Source organism: Saccoglossus kowalevskii, chromosome 22 (genome assembly GCF_978046115.1).
Source record: "Saccoglossus kowalevskii chromosome 22, keSacKowa6.1, whole genome shotgun sequence".
NCBI classification, from domain to species: domain Eukaryota; kingdom Metazoa; phylum Hemichordata; class Enteropneusta; family Harrimaniidae; genus Saccoglossus; species Saccoglossus kowalevskii.
This window is the reverse complement of record NC_140662.1, coordinates 30,964,441-30,981,229: the sequence shown is the minus strand read 5'-3', so window position 1 is coordinate 30,981,229 and position 16,789 is coordinate 30,964,441. Positions and strand designations below refer to the sequence as shown.

At 37.4% G+C, this 16,789-nt stretch overlaps 1 protein-coding gene across 1 annotated transcript in view; it reads left to right on the top strand.

Annotated features, from left to right (window-relative positions):
- Positions 1-16,789, top strand: part of LOC102807784 (von Willebrand factor D and EGF domain-containing protein-like) — a 157,397-nt gene that overhangs the window by 74,654 nt on the left and 65,954 nt on the right. Inside the window, exon 30 of the mRNA XM_085495651.1 lies at positions 124-224. Coding sequence (XP_085351777.1) covers positions 124-224 — 101 coding nt within the window. The remainder of the gene's footprint in view (positions 1-123; positions 225-16,789) is intronic.

Below are 16,789 nucleotides of genomic sequence, written 5' to 3'. Positions count from 1 at the left end.
ATTCTAATTTCTAACACATTCAGTCCTCAATTATTCAATATATCCAACTTTATGCACACTTTGCCATTGCTTTAATTTATGTTACTTACACTGTATTCCGTTTACCATTCTATAATTTTACAGCAACATGTCAGCACAGGTGTATGTATGGAGGACGCTGTATCAAACCAAATACTTGCTCATGCAGGCATGGTTACTCTGGTCCAACATGTGGCAGAAGGCCAGTAAGTTGAATACAACAACATACTACCTTTCTAGCTCACATAACGCAGTAGGTCAGTAATTTGGATACTTAAACATGGTACCTTTCTAGTTCACATATGGCAGTGGGTCAGTATGTTGGATACATGAACATACTACCTTTAAGGTTCACATAAGGCAGTGGGTCAGTAAGTTGAATACAAGGACATAGTACCTTTCTAGTTCACATATTGCAGTGGGTCAGTATGTTGAATTCAAGAACATAGTATATTTCTAGTTCATATATGGCAGTGGGTCAGTAAGTTGGATACATGAACATAGTAACTTTCTAGCTCACATATAGCAGTAGGTCAGTAAGATGAATACAAGAACATACTACCTTTCTAGCTCACATACGGCAGTGGGTCAGTAAGTTGGATACATGAACAGAATACCTTTCTTGTTCACATATGGCAGTAGGCCAGTATGTTGAATACAAGGACATAGTACCTTTCTGGTTCACATATGGCAGTGGGCCAGTAAGTTGGATACATGAACATAGTACCTTTCTAGTTCACATACGGCTATGGGTCAGTAAGTTGGGTACATACATATAGTACCTTTCTAGTTCACATATGGCAGTAGGTCAGTATATGTTGAATGCATACATATAGTACCTTTCTAGTTCACAAATGGCAGTTGGTCAGTATGTTGGATATATGAACATAATACCTTTCTAGCTCATATATGGCAGTGGGTCAGTAAGATGAATACAAGAACATACTATCTTTCTAGCTCACATATGTCAGTAGGTCAGTATGTTGGATACATGAACATAGTACCTTTCTAGTTCACATATGGCAGTGGGTCAGTAAGATGAATACAAGAACATACTACCTTTCCAGCTCACATATGGCAGTAGGTCAGTAAGATGAATACAAGAACATACTACCTTTCTAGTTCACATATGGCAGTGGGTCAGTATGTTGGATACATGAACATAGTATCTTTCTAGTTCACATATGGCAGTGGGTCAGTAAGTTGGATACATTAACAGAATACCATTCTAGTTCACATATGGCAGTGGGTCAGTAAGTTGGATACATGAACATAGTACCTTTCTAGTTCACATATGGCAGTAGGTCAGTATGTTGGATACATGAACATAGTAACTTTCTAGGTCACATATGGCAGTGGGTCAGTAAGTTGGATACATGAACATAGTACCTTACTTGTTCACATATGGCAGAAGTTCAGTAAGTTGGATACATGAACATAGTACCTTTCTAGGTCACATATGTCAGTGGGTCAGTAAGTTGGATACATGAACATGGTAGCTATACAGTTCACATATATATGGCAGTGGGTCAGTAAGTTTAATACAAGGACATAGTACCTTTCTAGTTCACATATGGCAGTAGGCCAGTAAGTTGAATACATGAGAATAGTACCTTTCTAGTTCACATATGGCAGAAGGCCAACAAATTGAAGACATAAACATAGTACCTTTCTAGTTTACATATGACAGTATGCCAGTAAGTTGGAAAGATAAACATAGTGCATTTCTAGTTCACATATTGCAGTAGGCAAGTAAGTTGAATACATAAACATAATACCTTTCTAGTTCACATATTGCAGTAGACCAGTAAGTTGAACACAATGACATAGTACCTTTCTAGTTCACATATGACAGTAGGTCAGTAAGTTGAATACAAGGATATAGTATCTTTCTAGTTCACATATGGCAGTAGGTCAGTATGTTGGATACAATGACATAGTACCTTTCTAGTTCACATATGGCAGTGGGTCAGTATGTTGGATACATTAACATAATACCTTTCTATTTCACATATGGCAGTGGGTCAGTATGTTGGATACATGAACATAATACCTTTCTAGTTCTCATATGGCAGTGGGTCAGTATGTTGGATACATGAACATAATACCTTTCTAGTTCACATATGGCAGTGGGTCAGTATGTTGGATACATGAACATAGTACCCTTCTAGTTCACATATGGCAGTAGGTCAGTATGTTGGATACAATGACATAGTACCTTTCTAGTTCACATATGGCAGTGGGTCAGTATGTTGAATACATGAACATAATACCTTTCTAGTTCACATATGTCAGTGGGTCAGTAAGTTGGATACATGAAAATAATATCTTTCTAGTTCACATATGGCAGTGGGTCAGTATGTTGGATACATGAACATAGTACCTTTCTAATTCACATATGTCAGTGGGTCAGTAAGTTGGATACATGACCAAAATACCTTTCTAGTTCACATATGGCAGTGGGTCTGTATGTTAGATACATGAACATAGTACCTTTCTAGTGCACATATGGCAGTTGGTCAGTATGTTGGATACATGAACATAATACCTTTCTAGTTCACATATGGCAGTGAGTCAGTATGTTGGATACATGAACATTGTACCTTTCTAGGTCACATATGGCAGTGGGTCATTAAGTTGGATACATGAACAAAGTACCTTTCTAGTTCACATATGGCAGAAGGTCAGTAAGTTGGATACATGAACATAGTACCTTTCTAGTTCACATATGGCAGAGGGTCAGTATGTTGGATACATGAACATAATACCTTTCTAGTTCACATATGGCAGTGGGTCAGTATGTTGGATATATGAACATAGTACCTTTCTAGTTCATATATTGCAGTAGGCCAGTAAGTTTAATACAAGGACATAGTACCTTTCTAGTTCACATATGGCAGTGGGTCAGTAAGTTGCATACATGAACATAGTACCTATCCAATTCACATATGGCAGTGAGTTAGTATGTTGGATACTTGAACATAATACCTTTCTAGTTCACATATGGCAGTGGGTCAGTATGTTGGATATATGAACATGGTACCTTTCTAGTTCACATATGGCAGTGGGTCTGTATGTTGGATACATGAACATAGTACCTTTCTAGTTCATATATGGCAGTTGGTCAGTATGTTGGATACATGAACATAATACCTTTCTAGTTCACATATGTCAGTGGGTCAGTAAGTTGGATACATGAACAGAATACTTTTCTAGTTCACATATGGCAGTGGGTCTGTATGTTGGATACATGAACATAGTACCTTTCTAGTTCACATATGGCAGTGGGTCAGTATGTTGTATACATGAAGACAATACCCTTCTAGTTCACATATGGCAGTGGGTCATTATGTTGGATACATGAACATAATACCTTTCTAGTTCACATATGGCAGTGGGTCAGTATGTTGGATACATGAACATAATACATTTATAGTTCACATATGGCAGTGGGTCAGTATGTTGGATACATGAACATAATATCTTTCTAGTTCACATATTGCAGTGGGTCAGTATGTTGGATACAGGAACATAGTACCTTTCTAGTTCACATATGGCAGTGGGTCAGTATGTTGGATATATGAACATAGTACCTTTCTAGTTCACATATTGCAGTGGCTCAGTATGTTGGATACATGAACATAATACCTTTATAGTTCACATATGACAGTGGGTCAGTATGTTGGATACATGAACATAATACCTTTATAGTTCACATATGACAGTGGGTCAGTATGTTGGATACATGAACATAATACCTTTCTAGTTCACATATGGCAGTAGGTCAGTAAGTTGGATACATAAACATAATAACTTTCTAGTTCACATGTGGCAGTGGGTCAGTATATTGGATATATGAACATAGTACCTTTCTAGTTCACATATGGCAGCGGGTCAGTATGTTGGATACATGAACATTGTACCTTTCTAGTTCACATATGGCAGTAGAGGTCAGTATGTTGGATATATGAACATAGTACCTTTCTAGTTCACATATGGCAGTGGGTCAGTATGTTGGATACATGAACATAATAACTTTCTATTTCACATATGGCAGTGGGTCAGTATGTTGAATACATGAACATAATACCTTTCTAGTTCTCATATGGCAGTGGGTCAGTATGTTGGATACATGAACATAGTACCCTTCTAGTTCACATATGGCAGTAGGTCAGTATGTTGGATACAATGACATAGTACCTTTTTAGTTCACATATGACAGTGGGTCAGTATGTTGGATACATTAACATAATACCTTTCTATTTCACATATGGCAGTGCGTCAGTATGTTGGATACATGAACATAATACCTTTCTAGTTCTCATATGGCAGTGGGTCAGTATGTTGGATACATGAACATAATACCTTTCTAGTTCACATATGGCAGTGGGTCAGTATGTTGGATACATGAACATAGTACCCTTCTAGTTCACATATGGCAGTAGGTCAGTATGTTGGATACAATGACATAGTACCTTTCTAGTTCACATATGGCAGTGGGTCAGTATGTTGGATACATGAACATAATACCTTTCTAGTTCACATATGTCAGTGGGTCAGTAAGTTGGATACATGAAAATAATATCTTTCTAGTTCACATATGGCAGTGGGTCAGTATGTTGGATACATGAACATAGTACCTTTCTAGTTCACATATGTCAGTGGGTCAGTAAGTTGGATACATGAACAAAATACCTTTCTAGTTCACATATTGCAGTGGGTCTGTATGTTAGATACATGAACATAGTACCTTTCTAGTGCACATATGGCAGTTGGTCAGTAGGTTGGATACATGAACATAGTACCTTTCTAGTTCACATATGTCAGTGGGTCAGTATGTTGGATATATGAACATAGTACCTTTCTAGTTCATATATTGCAGTAGGCCAGTAAGTTTAATACAAGGACATAGTACATTTCTAGTTCACATATGGCAGTGGGTCAGTAAGTTGCATACATGAACATAGTACCTATCCAATTCACATATGGCAGTGAGTTAGTATGTTGGATACTTGAACATAATACCTTTCTAGTTCACATATGTCAGTGGGTCAGTAAGTTGGATACATGAACAGAATACTTTTCTAGTTCACATATGGCAGTGGGTCTGTATGTTGGATACATGAACATAGTACCTTTCTAGTTCACATATGGCAGTGGGTCAGTATGTTGTATACATGAAGACAATACCTTTCTAGTTCACATATGGCGGTGGGTCAGTATGTTGGATACATGAACATAATACATTTATAGTTCACATATTGCAGTGGGTCAGTATGTTGGATACAGGAACATAGTACCTTTCTAGTTCACATATGGCAGTGGGTCAGTATGTTGGATATATGAACATAGTACCTTTCTAGTTCACATATTGCAGTGGCTCAGTATGTTGGATACATGAACATAATACCTTTCTAGTTCACATATGGCAGTGGGTCAGTAAGTTGGATACATAAACATAATAACTTTCTAGTTCACATGTGGCAGTGGGTCAGTATGTTGGATATATGAACATAGTACCTTTCTAGTTCACATATGGCAGCGGGTCAGTATGTTGGATACATGAACATTGTACCTTTCTAGTTCACATATGGCAGTGGGTCAGTATGTTGGATACATGAACATAATACCTTTCTATTTCACATATGGCAGTGGGTCAGTATGTTGAATACATGAACATAATACCTTTCTAGTTCTCATATGGCAGTGGGTCAGTATGTTGGATACATGAACATAGTACCCTTCTAGTTCACATATGGCAGTAGGTCAGTATGTTGGATACAATGACATAGTACCTTTCTAGTTCACATATGACAGTGGGTCAGTATGTTGGATACATTAACATAATACCTTTCTATTTCACATATGGCAGTGCGTCAGTATGTTGGATACATGAACATAATACCTTTCTATTTCACATATGGCAGTGGGTCAGTATGTTGGATACATGAACATAATACCTTTCTATTTCACATATGGCAGTGGGTCAGTATGTTGAATACATGAACATAATACCTTTCTAGTTCTCATATGGCAGTGGGTCAGTATGTTGGATACATGAACATAGTACCCTTCTAGTTCACATATGGCAGTAGGTCAGTATGTTGGATACAATGACATAGTACCTTTCTAGTTCACATATGACAGTGGGTCAGTATGTTGGATACATTAACATAATACCTTTCTATTTCACATATGGCAGTGCGTCAGTATGTTGGATACATGAACATAATACCTTTCTAGTTCTCATATGGCAGTGGGTCAGTATGTTGGATACATGAACATAATACCTTTCTAGTTCACATATGGCAGTGGGTCAGTATGTTGGATACATGAACATAGTACCCTTCTAGTTCACATATGGCAGTAGGTCAGTATGTTGGATACAATGACATAGTACCTTTCTAGTTCACATATGGCAGTGGGTCAGTATGTTGGATACATGAACTTAATACCTTTCTAGTTCACATATGTCAGTGGGTCAGTAAGTTGGATACATGAAAATAATATCTTTCTAGTTCACATATGGCAGTGGGTCAGTATGTTGGATACATGAACATAGTACCTTTCTAGTTCACATATGTCAGTGGGTCAGTAAGTTGGATACATGAACAAAATACCTTTCTAGTTCACATATTGCAGTGGGTCTGTATGTTAGATACATGAACATAGTACCTTTCTAGTGCACATATGGCAGTTGGTCAGTAGGTTGGATACATGAACATAGTACCTTTCTAGTTCACATATGTCAGTGGGTCAGTATGTTGGATATATGAACATAGTATCTTTCTAGTTCATATATTGCAGTAGGCCAGTAAGTTTAATACAAGGACATAGTACATTTCTAGTTCACATATGGCAGTGGGTCAGTAAGTTGCATACATGAACATAGTACCTATCCAATTCACATATGGCAGTGAGTTAGTATGTTGGATACTTGAACATAATACCTTTCTAGTTCACATATGTCAGTGGGTCAGTAAGTTGGATACATGAACAGAATACTTTTCTAGTTCACATATGGCAGTGGGTCTGTATGTTGGATACATGAACATAGTACCTTTCTTGTTCACATATGGCAGTGGGTCAGTATGTTGTATACATGAAGACAATACCTTTCTAGTTCACATATGGCAGTGGGTCATTATGTTGGATACATGAACATAATACCTTTCTAGTTCACATATGGCGGTGGGTCAGTATGTTGGATACATGAACATAATACCTTTATAGTTCACATATGACAGTGGGTCAGTATGTTGGATACATGAACATAATACCTTTATAGTTCACATATGACAGTGGGTCAGTATGTTGGATACATGAACATAATACCTTTCTAGTTCACATATGGCAGTGGGTCAGTAAGTTGGATACATAAACATAATAACTTTCTAGTTCACATGTGGCAGTGGGTCAGTATGTTGGATATATGAACATAGTACCTTTCTAGTTCACATATGGCAGCGGGTCAGTATGTTTGATACATGAACATTGTACCTTTCTAGTTCACATATGGCAGTGGGTCAGTATGTTGGATACATGAACATAATACCTTTCTATTTCACATATGGCAGTGGGTCAGTATGTTGAATACATGAACATAATACCTTTCTAGTTCTCATATGGCAGTGGGTCAGTATGTTGGATACATGAACATAGTACCCTTCTAGTTCACATATGGCAGTAGGTCAGTATGTTGGATACAATGACATAGTACCTTTCTAGTTCACATATGACAGTGGGTCAGTATGTTGGATACATTAACATAATACCTTTCTATTTCACATATGGCAGTGCGTCAGTATGTTGGATACATGAACATAATACCTTTCTATTTCACATATGGCAGTGGGTCAGTATGTTGGATACATGAACATAATACCTTTCTATTTCACATATGGCAGTGGGTCAGTATGTTGAATACATGAACATAATACCTTTCTAGTTCTCATATGGCAGTGGGTCAGTATGTTGGATACATGAACATAGTACCCTTCTAGTTCACATATGGCAGTAGGTCAGTATGTTGGATACAATGACATAGTACCTTTCTAGTTCACATATGACAGTGGGTCAGTATGTTGGATACATTAACATAATACCTTTCTATTTCACATATGGCAGTGCGTCAGTATGTTGGATACATGAACATAATACCTTTCTAGTTCTCATATGGCAGTGGGTCAGTATGTTGGATACATGAACATAATACCTTTCTAGTTCACATATGGCAGTGGGTCAGTATGTTGGATACATGAACATAGTACCCTTCTAGTTCACATATGGCAGTAGGTCAGTATGTTGGATACAATGACATAGTACCTTTCTAGTTCACATATGGCAGTGGGTCAGTATGTTGGATACATGAACTTAATACCTTTCTAGTTCACATATGTCAGTGGGTCAGTAAGTTGGATACATGAAAATAATATCTTTCTAGTTCACATATGGCAGTGGGTCAGTATGTTGGATACATGAACATAGTACCTTTCTAGTTCACATATGTCAGTGGGTCAGTAAGTTGGATACATGAACAAAATACCTTTCTAGTTCACATATTGCAGTGGGTCTGTATGTTAGATACATGAACATAGTACCTTTCTAGTGCACATATGGCAGTTGGTCAGTAGGTTGGATACATGAACATAGTACCTTTCTAGTTCACATATGTCAGTGGGTCAGTATGTTGGATATATGAACATAGTATCTTTCTAGTTCATATATTGCAGTAGGCCAGTAAGTTTAATACAAGGACATAGTACATTTCTAGTTCACATATGGCAGTGGGTCAGTAAGTTGCATACATGAACATAGTACCTATCCAATTCACATATGGCAGTGAGTTAGTATGTTGGATACTTGAACATAATACCTTTCTAGTTCACATATGTCAGTGGGTCAGTAAGTTGGATACATGAACAGAATACTTTTCTAGTTCACATATGGCAGTGGGTCTGTATGTTGGATACATGAACATAGTACCTTTCTTGTTCACATATGGCAGTGGGTCAGTATGTTGTATACATGAAGACAATACCTTTCTAGTTCACATATGGCAGTGGGTCATTATGTTGGATACATGAACATAATACCTTTCTAGTTCACATATGGCGGTGGGTCAGTATGTTGGATACATGAACATAATACATTTATAGTTCACATATGGCAGTGGGTCAGTATGTTGGATACATGAACATAATATCTTTCTAGTTCACATATTGCAGTGGGTCAGTATGTTGGATACAGGAACATAGTACCTTTCTAGTTCACATATGGCAGTGGGTCAGTATGTTGGATATATGAACATAGTACCTTTCTAGTTCACATATTGCAGTGGCTCAGTATGTTGGATACATGAACATAATACCTTTATAGTTCACATATGACAGTGGGTCAGTATGTTGGATACATGAACATAATACCTTTATAGTTCACATATGACAGTGGGTCAGTATGTTGGATACATGAACATAATACCTTTCTAGTTCACATATGGCAGTGGGTCAGTAAGTTGGATACATAAACATAATAACCTTCTAGTTCACATGTGGCAGTGGGTCAGTATGTTGGATATATGAACATAGTACCTTTCTAGTTCACATATGGCAGCGGGTCAGTATGTTGGATACATGAACATTGTACCTTTCTAGTTCACATATGGCAGTAGGTCAGTATGTTGGATATATGAACATAGTACCTTTCTAGTTCACATATGGCAGTGGGTCAGTATGTTGGATACATGAACATAATACCTTTCTATTTCACATATGGCAGTGGGTCAGTATGTTGAATACATGAACATAATACCTTTCTAGTTCTCATATGGCAGTGGGTCAGTATGTTGGATACATGAACATAGTACCCTTCTAGTTCACATATGGCAGTAGGTCAGTATGTTGGATACAATGACATAGTACCTTTCTAGTTCACATATGGCAGTGGGTCAGTATGTTGGATATATGAACATAGTACCTTTCTAGTTCACATATGGCAGTGGGTCAGTATGTTGGATACATGAACATAATAACTTTCTATTTCACATATGGCAGTGGGTCAGTATGTTGAATACATGAACATAATACCTTTCTAGTTCTCATATGGCAGTGGGTCAGTATGTTGGATACATGAACATAGTACCCTTCTAGTTCACATATGGCAGTAGGTCAGTATGTTGGATACAATGACATAGTACCTTTCTAGTTCACATATGACAGTGGGTCAGTATGTTGGATACATTAACATAATACCTTTCTATTTCACATATGGCAGTGTGTCAGTATGTTGGATACATGAACATAATACCTTTCTAGTTCTCATATGGCAGTGGGTCAGTATGTTGGATACATGAACATAATACCTTTCTAGTTCACATATGGCAGTGGGTCAGTATGTTGGATACATGAACATAGTACCCTTCTAGTTCACATATGGCAGTAGGTCAGTATGTTGGATACAATGACATAGTACCTTTCTAGTTCACATATGGCAGTGGGTCAGTATGTTGGATACATGAACATAATACCTTTCTAGTTCACATATGTCAGTGGGTCAGTAAGTTGGATACATGAAAATAATATCTTTCTAGTTCACATATGGCAGTGGGTCAGTATGTTGTATACATGAACATAGTACCTTTCTAGTTCACATATGTCAGTGGGTCAGTAAGTTGGATACATGAACAAAATACCTTTCTAGTTCACATATTGCAGTGGGTCTGTATGTTAGATACATGAACATAGTACCTTTCTAGTGCACATATGGCAGTTGGTCAGTAGGTTGGATACATGAACATAGTACCTTTCTAGTTCACATATGTCAGTGGGTCAGTATGTTGGATATATGAACATAGTACCTTTCTAGTTCATATATTGCAGTAGGCCAGTAAGTTTAATACAAGGACATAGTACATTTCTAGTTCACATATGGCAGTGGGTCAGTAAGTTGCATACATGAACATAGTACCTATCCAATTCACATATGGCAGTGAGTTAGTATGTTGGATACTTGAACATAATACCTTTCTAGTTCACATATGTCAGTGGGTCAGTAAGTTGGATACATGAACAGAATACTTTTCTAGTTCACATATGGCAGTGGGTCTGTATGTTGGATACATGAACATAGTACCTTTCTAGTTCACATATGGCAGTGGGTCAGTATGTTGGATACATGAACATAATACCTTTCTAGTTCACATATGGCAGTGGGTCATTATGTTGGATACATGAACATAATACCTTTCTAGTTCACATATGGCGGTGGGTCAGTATGTTGGATACATGAACATAATACATTTATAGTTCACATATGGCAGTGGGTCAGTATGTTGGATACATGAACATAATATCTTTCTAGTTCACATATTGCAGTGGGTCAGTATGTTGGATACAGGAACATAGTACCTTTCTAGTTCACATATGGCAGTGGGTCAGTATGTTGGATATATGAACATAGTACCTTTCTAGTTCACATATTGCAGTGGCTCAGTATGTTGGATACATGAACATAATACCTTTATAGTTCACATATGACAGTGGGTCAGTATGTTGGATACATGAACATAATACCTTTATAGTTCACATATGACAGTGGGTCAGTATGTTGGATACATGAACATAATACCTTTCTAGTTCACATATGGCAGTGGGTCAGTAAGTTGGATACATAAACATAATAACTTTCTAGTTCACATGTGGCAGTGGGTCAGTATGTTGGATATATGAACATAGTACCTTTCTAGTTCACATATGGCAGCGGGTCAGTATGTTGGATACATGAACATTGTACCTTTCTAGTTCACATATGGCAGTAGGTCAGTATGTTGGATATATGAACATAGTACCTTTCTAGTTCACATATGGCAGTGGGACAGTATGTTGGATACATGAACATAATACCTTTCTATTTCACATATGGCAGTGGGTCAGTATGTTGAATACATGAACATAATACCTTTCTAGTTCTCATATGGCAGTGGGTCAGTATGTTGGATACATGAACATAGTACCCTTCTAGTTCACATATGGCAGTAGGTCAGTATGTTGGATACAATGACATAGTACCTTTCTAGTTCACATATGGCAGTGGGTCAGTATGTTGGATACATTAACATAATACCATTCTATTTCACATATGGCAGTGGGTCAGTATGTTGGATACATGAACATAATACCTTTCTAGTTTTCATATGGCAGTGGGTCAGTATGTTGGATACATGAACATAGTACCCTTCTAGTTCACATATGGCGGTGGGTCAGTATGTTGGATACATGAACATAATACATTTATAGTTCACATATGGCAGTGGGTCAGTATGTTGGATACATGAACATAATATCTTTCTAGTTCACATATTGCAGTGGGTCAGTATGTTGGATACAGGAACATAGTACCTTTCTAGTTCACATATGGCAGTGGGTCAGTATGTTGGATATATGAACATAGTACCTTTCTAGTTCACATATTGCAGTGGCTCAGTATGTTGGATACATGAACATAATACCTTTATAGTTCACATATGACAGTGGGTCAGTATGTTGGATACATGAACATTGTACCTTTCTAGTTCACATATGGCAGTAGGTCAGTATGTTGGATATATGAACATAATACCTTTCTATTTCACATATGGCAGTGTGTCAGTATGTTGGATACATGAACATAATACCTTTCTAGTTCTCATATGGCAGTGGGTTAGTATGTTGGATACATGAACATAATACCTTTCTAGTTCACATATGGCAGTGGGTCAGTATGTTGGATACATGAACATAGTACGCTTCTAGTTCACATATGGCAGTAGGTCAGTATGTTGGATACAATGACATAGTACCTTTCTAGTTCACATATGGCAGTGGGTCAGTATGTTGGATACATGAACATAATACCTTTCTAGTTCACATATGTCAGTGGGTCAGTAAGTTGGATACATGAAAATAATATCTTTCTAGTTCACATATGGCAGTGGGTCAGTATGTTGTATACATGAACATAGTACCTTTCTAGTTCACATATGTCAGTGGGTCAGTAAGTTGGATACATGAACAAAATACCTTTCTAGTTCACATATTGCAGTGGGTCTGTATGTTAGATACATGAACATAGTACCTTTCTAGTGCACATATGGCAGTTGGTCAGTAGGTTGGATACATGAACATAGTACCTTTCTAGTTCACATATGTCAGTGGGTCAGTATGTTGGATATATGAACATAGTACCTTTCTAGTTCATATATTGCAGTAGGCCAGTAAGTTTAATACAAGGACATAGTACATTTCTAGTTCACATATGGCAGTGGGTCAGTAAGTTGCATACATGAACATAGTACCTATCCAATTCACATATGGCAGTGAGTTAGTATGTTGGATACTTGAACATAATACCTTTCTAGTTCACATATGTCAGTGGGTCAGTAAGTTGGATACATGAACAGAATACTTTTCTAGTTCACATATGGCAGTGGGTCTGTATGTTGGATACATGAACATAGTACCTTTCTAGTTCACATATGGCAGTGGGTCAGTATGTTGGATACATGAACATAATACCTTTCTAGTTCACATATGGCAGTGGGTCATTATGTTGGATACATGAACATAATACCTTTCTAGTTCACATATGGCGGTGGGTCAGTATGTTGGATACATGAACATAATACATTTATAGTTCACATATGGCAGTGGGTCAGTATGTTGGATACATGAACATAATATCTTTCTAGTTCACATATTGCAGTGGGTCAGTATGTTGGATACAGGAACATAGTACCTTTCTAGTTCACATATGGCAGTGGGTCAGTATGTTGGATATATGAACATAGTACCTTTCTAGTTCACATATTGCAGTGGCTCAGTATGTTGGATACATGAACATAATACCTTTATAGTTCACATATGACAGTGGGTCAGTATGTTGGATACATGAACATAATACCTTTATAGTTCACATATGACAGTGGGTCAGTATGTTGGATACATGAACATAATACCTTTCTAGTTCACATATGGCAGTGGGTCAGTAAGTTGGATACATAAACATAATAACTTTCTAGTTCACATGTGGCAGTGGGTCAGTATGTTGGATATATGAACATAGTACCTTTCTAGTTCACATATGGCAGCGGGTCAGTATGTTGGATACATGAACATTGTACCTTTCTAGTTCACATATGGCAGTAGGTCAGTATGTTGGATATATGAACATAGTACCTTTCTAGTTCACATATGGCAGTGGGACAGTATGTTGGATACATGAACATAATACCTTTCTATTTCACATATGGCAGTGGGTCAGTATGTTGAATACATGAACATAATACCTTTCTAGTTCTCATATGGCAGTGGGTCAGTATGTTGGATACATGAACATAGTACCCTTCTAGTTCACATATGGCAGTAGGTCAGTATGTTGGATACAATGACATAGTACCTTTCTAGTTCACATATGGCAGTGGGTCAGTATGTTGGATACATTAACATAATACCTTTCTATTTCACATATGGCAGTGGGTCAGTATGTTGGATACATGAACATAATACCTTTCTAGTTTTCATATGGCAGTGGGTCAGTATGTTGGATACATGAACATAGTACCCTTCTAGTTCACATATGGCGGTGGGTCAGTATGTTGGATACATGAACATAATACATTTATAGTTCACATATGGCAGTGGGTCAGTATGTTGGATACATGAACATAATATCTTTCTAGTTCACATATTGCAGTGGGTCAGTATGTTGGATACAGGAACATAGTACCTTTCTAGTTCACATATGGCAGTGGGTCAGTATGTTGGATATATGAACATAGTACCTTTCTAGTTCACATATTGCAGTGGCTCAGTATGTTGGATACATGAACATAATACCTTTATAGTTCACATATGACAGTGGGTCAGTATGTTGGATACATGAACATTGTACCTTTCTAGTTCACATATGGCAGTAGGTCAGTATGTTGGATATATGAACATAATACCTTTCTATTTCACATATGGCAGTGTGTCAGTATGTTGGATACATGAACATAATACCTTTCTAGTTCTCATATGGCAGTGGGTTAGTATGTTGGATACATGAACATAATACCTTTCTAGTTCACATATGGCAGTGGGTCAGTATGTTGGATACATGAACATAGTACGCTTCTAGTTCACATATGGCAGTAGGTCAGTATGTTGGATACAATGACATAGTACCTTTCTAGTTCACATATGGCAGTGGGTCAGTATGTTGGATACATGAACATAATACCTTTCTAGTTCACATATGTCAGTGGGTCAGTAAGTTGGATACATGAAAATAATATCTTTCTAGTTCACATATGGCAGTGGGTCAGTATGTTGTATACATGAACATAGTACCTTTCTAGTTCACATATGTCAGTGGGTCAGTAAGTTGGATACATGAACAAAATACCTTTCTAGTTCACATATTGCAGTGGGTCTGTATGTTAGATACATGAACATAGTACCTTTCTAGTGCACATATGGCAGTTGGTCAGTAGGTTGGATACATGAACATAGTACCTTTCTAGTTCACATATGTCAGTGGGTCAGTATGTTGGATATATGAACATAGTACCTTTCTAGTTCATATATTGCAGTAGGCCAGTAAGTTTAATACAAGGACATAGTACATTTCTAGTTCACATATGGCAGTGGGTCAGTAAGTTGCATACATGAACATAGTACCTATCCAATTCACATATGGCAGTGAGTTAGTATGTTGGATACTTGAACATAATACCTTTCTAGTTCACATATGTCAGTGGGTCAGTAAGTTGGATACATGAACAGAATACTTTTCTAGTTCACATATGGCAGTGGGTCTGTATGTTGGATACATGAACATAGTACCTTTCTAGTTCACATATGGCAGTGGGTCAGTATGTTGGATACATGAACATAATACCTTTCTAGTTCACATATGGCAGTGGGTCATTATGTTGGATACATGAACATAATACCTTTCTAGTTCACATATGGCGGTGGGTCAGTATGTTGGATACATGAACATAATACATTTATAGTTCACATATGGCAGTGGGTCAGTATGTTGGATACATGAACATAATATCTTTCTAGTTCACATATTGCAGTGGGTCAGTATGTTGGATACAGGAACATAGTACCTTTCTAGTTCACATATGGCAGTGGGTCAGTATGTTGGATATATGAACATAGTACCTTTCTAGTTCACATATTGCAGTGGCTCAGTATGTTGGATACATGAACATAATACCTTTATAGTTCACATATGACAGTGGGTCAGTATGTTGGATACATGAACATAATACCTTTATAGTTCACATATGACAGTGGGTCAGTATGTTGGATACATGAACATAATACCTTTCTAGTTCACATATGGCAGTGGGTCAGTAAGTTGGATACATAAACATAATAACTTTCTAGTTCACATGTGGCAGTGGGTCAGTATGTTGGATATATGAACATAGTACCTTTCTAGTTCACATATGGCAGCGGGTCAGTATGTTGGATACATGAACATTGTACCTTTCTAGTTCACATATGGCAGTAGGTCAGTATGTTGGATATATGAACATAGTACCTTTCTAGTTCACATATGGCAGTGGGTCAGTATGTTGGATACATGAACATAATACCTTTCTATTTCACATATGGCAGTGGGTCAGTATGTTGAATACATGAACATAATACCTTTCTAGTTCTCATATGGCAGTGGGTCAGTATGTTGGATACATGAACATAGTACCCTTCTAGTTCACATATGGCAGTAGGTCAGT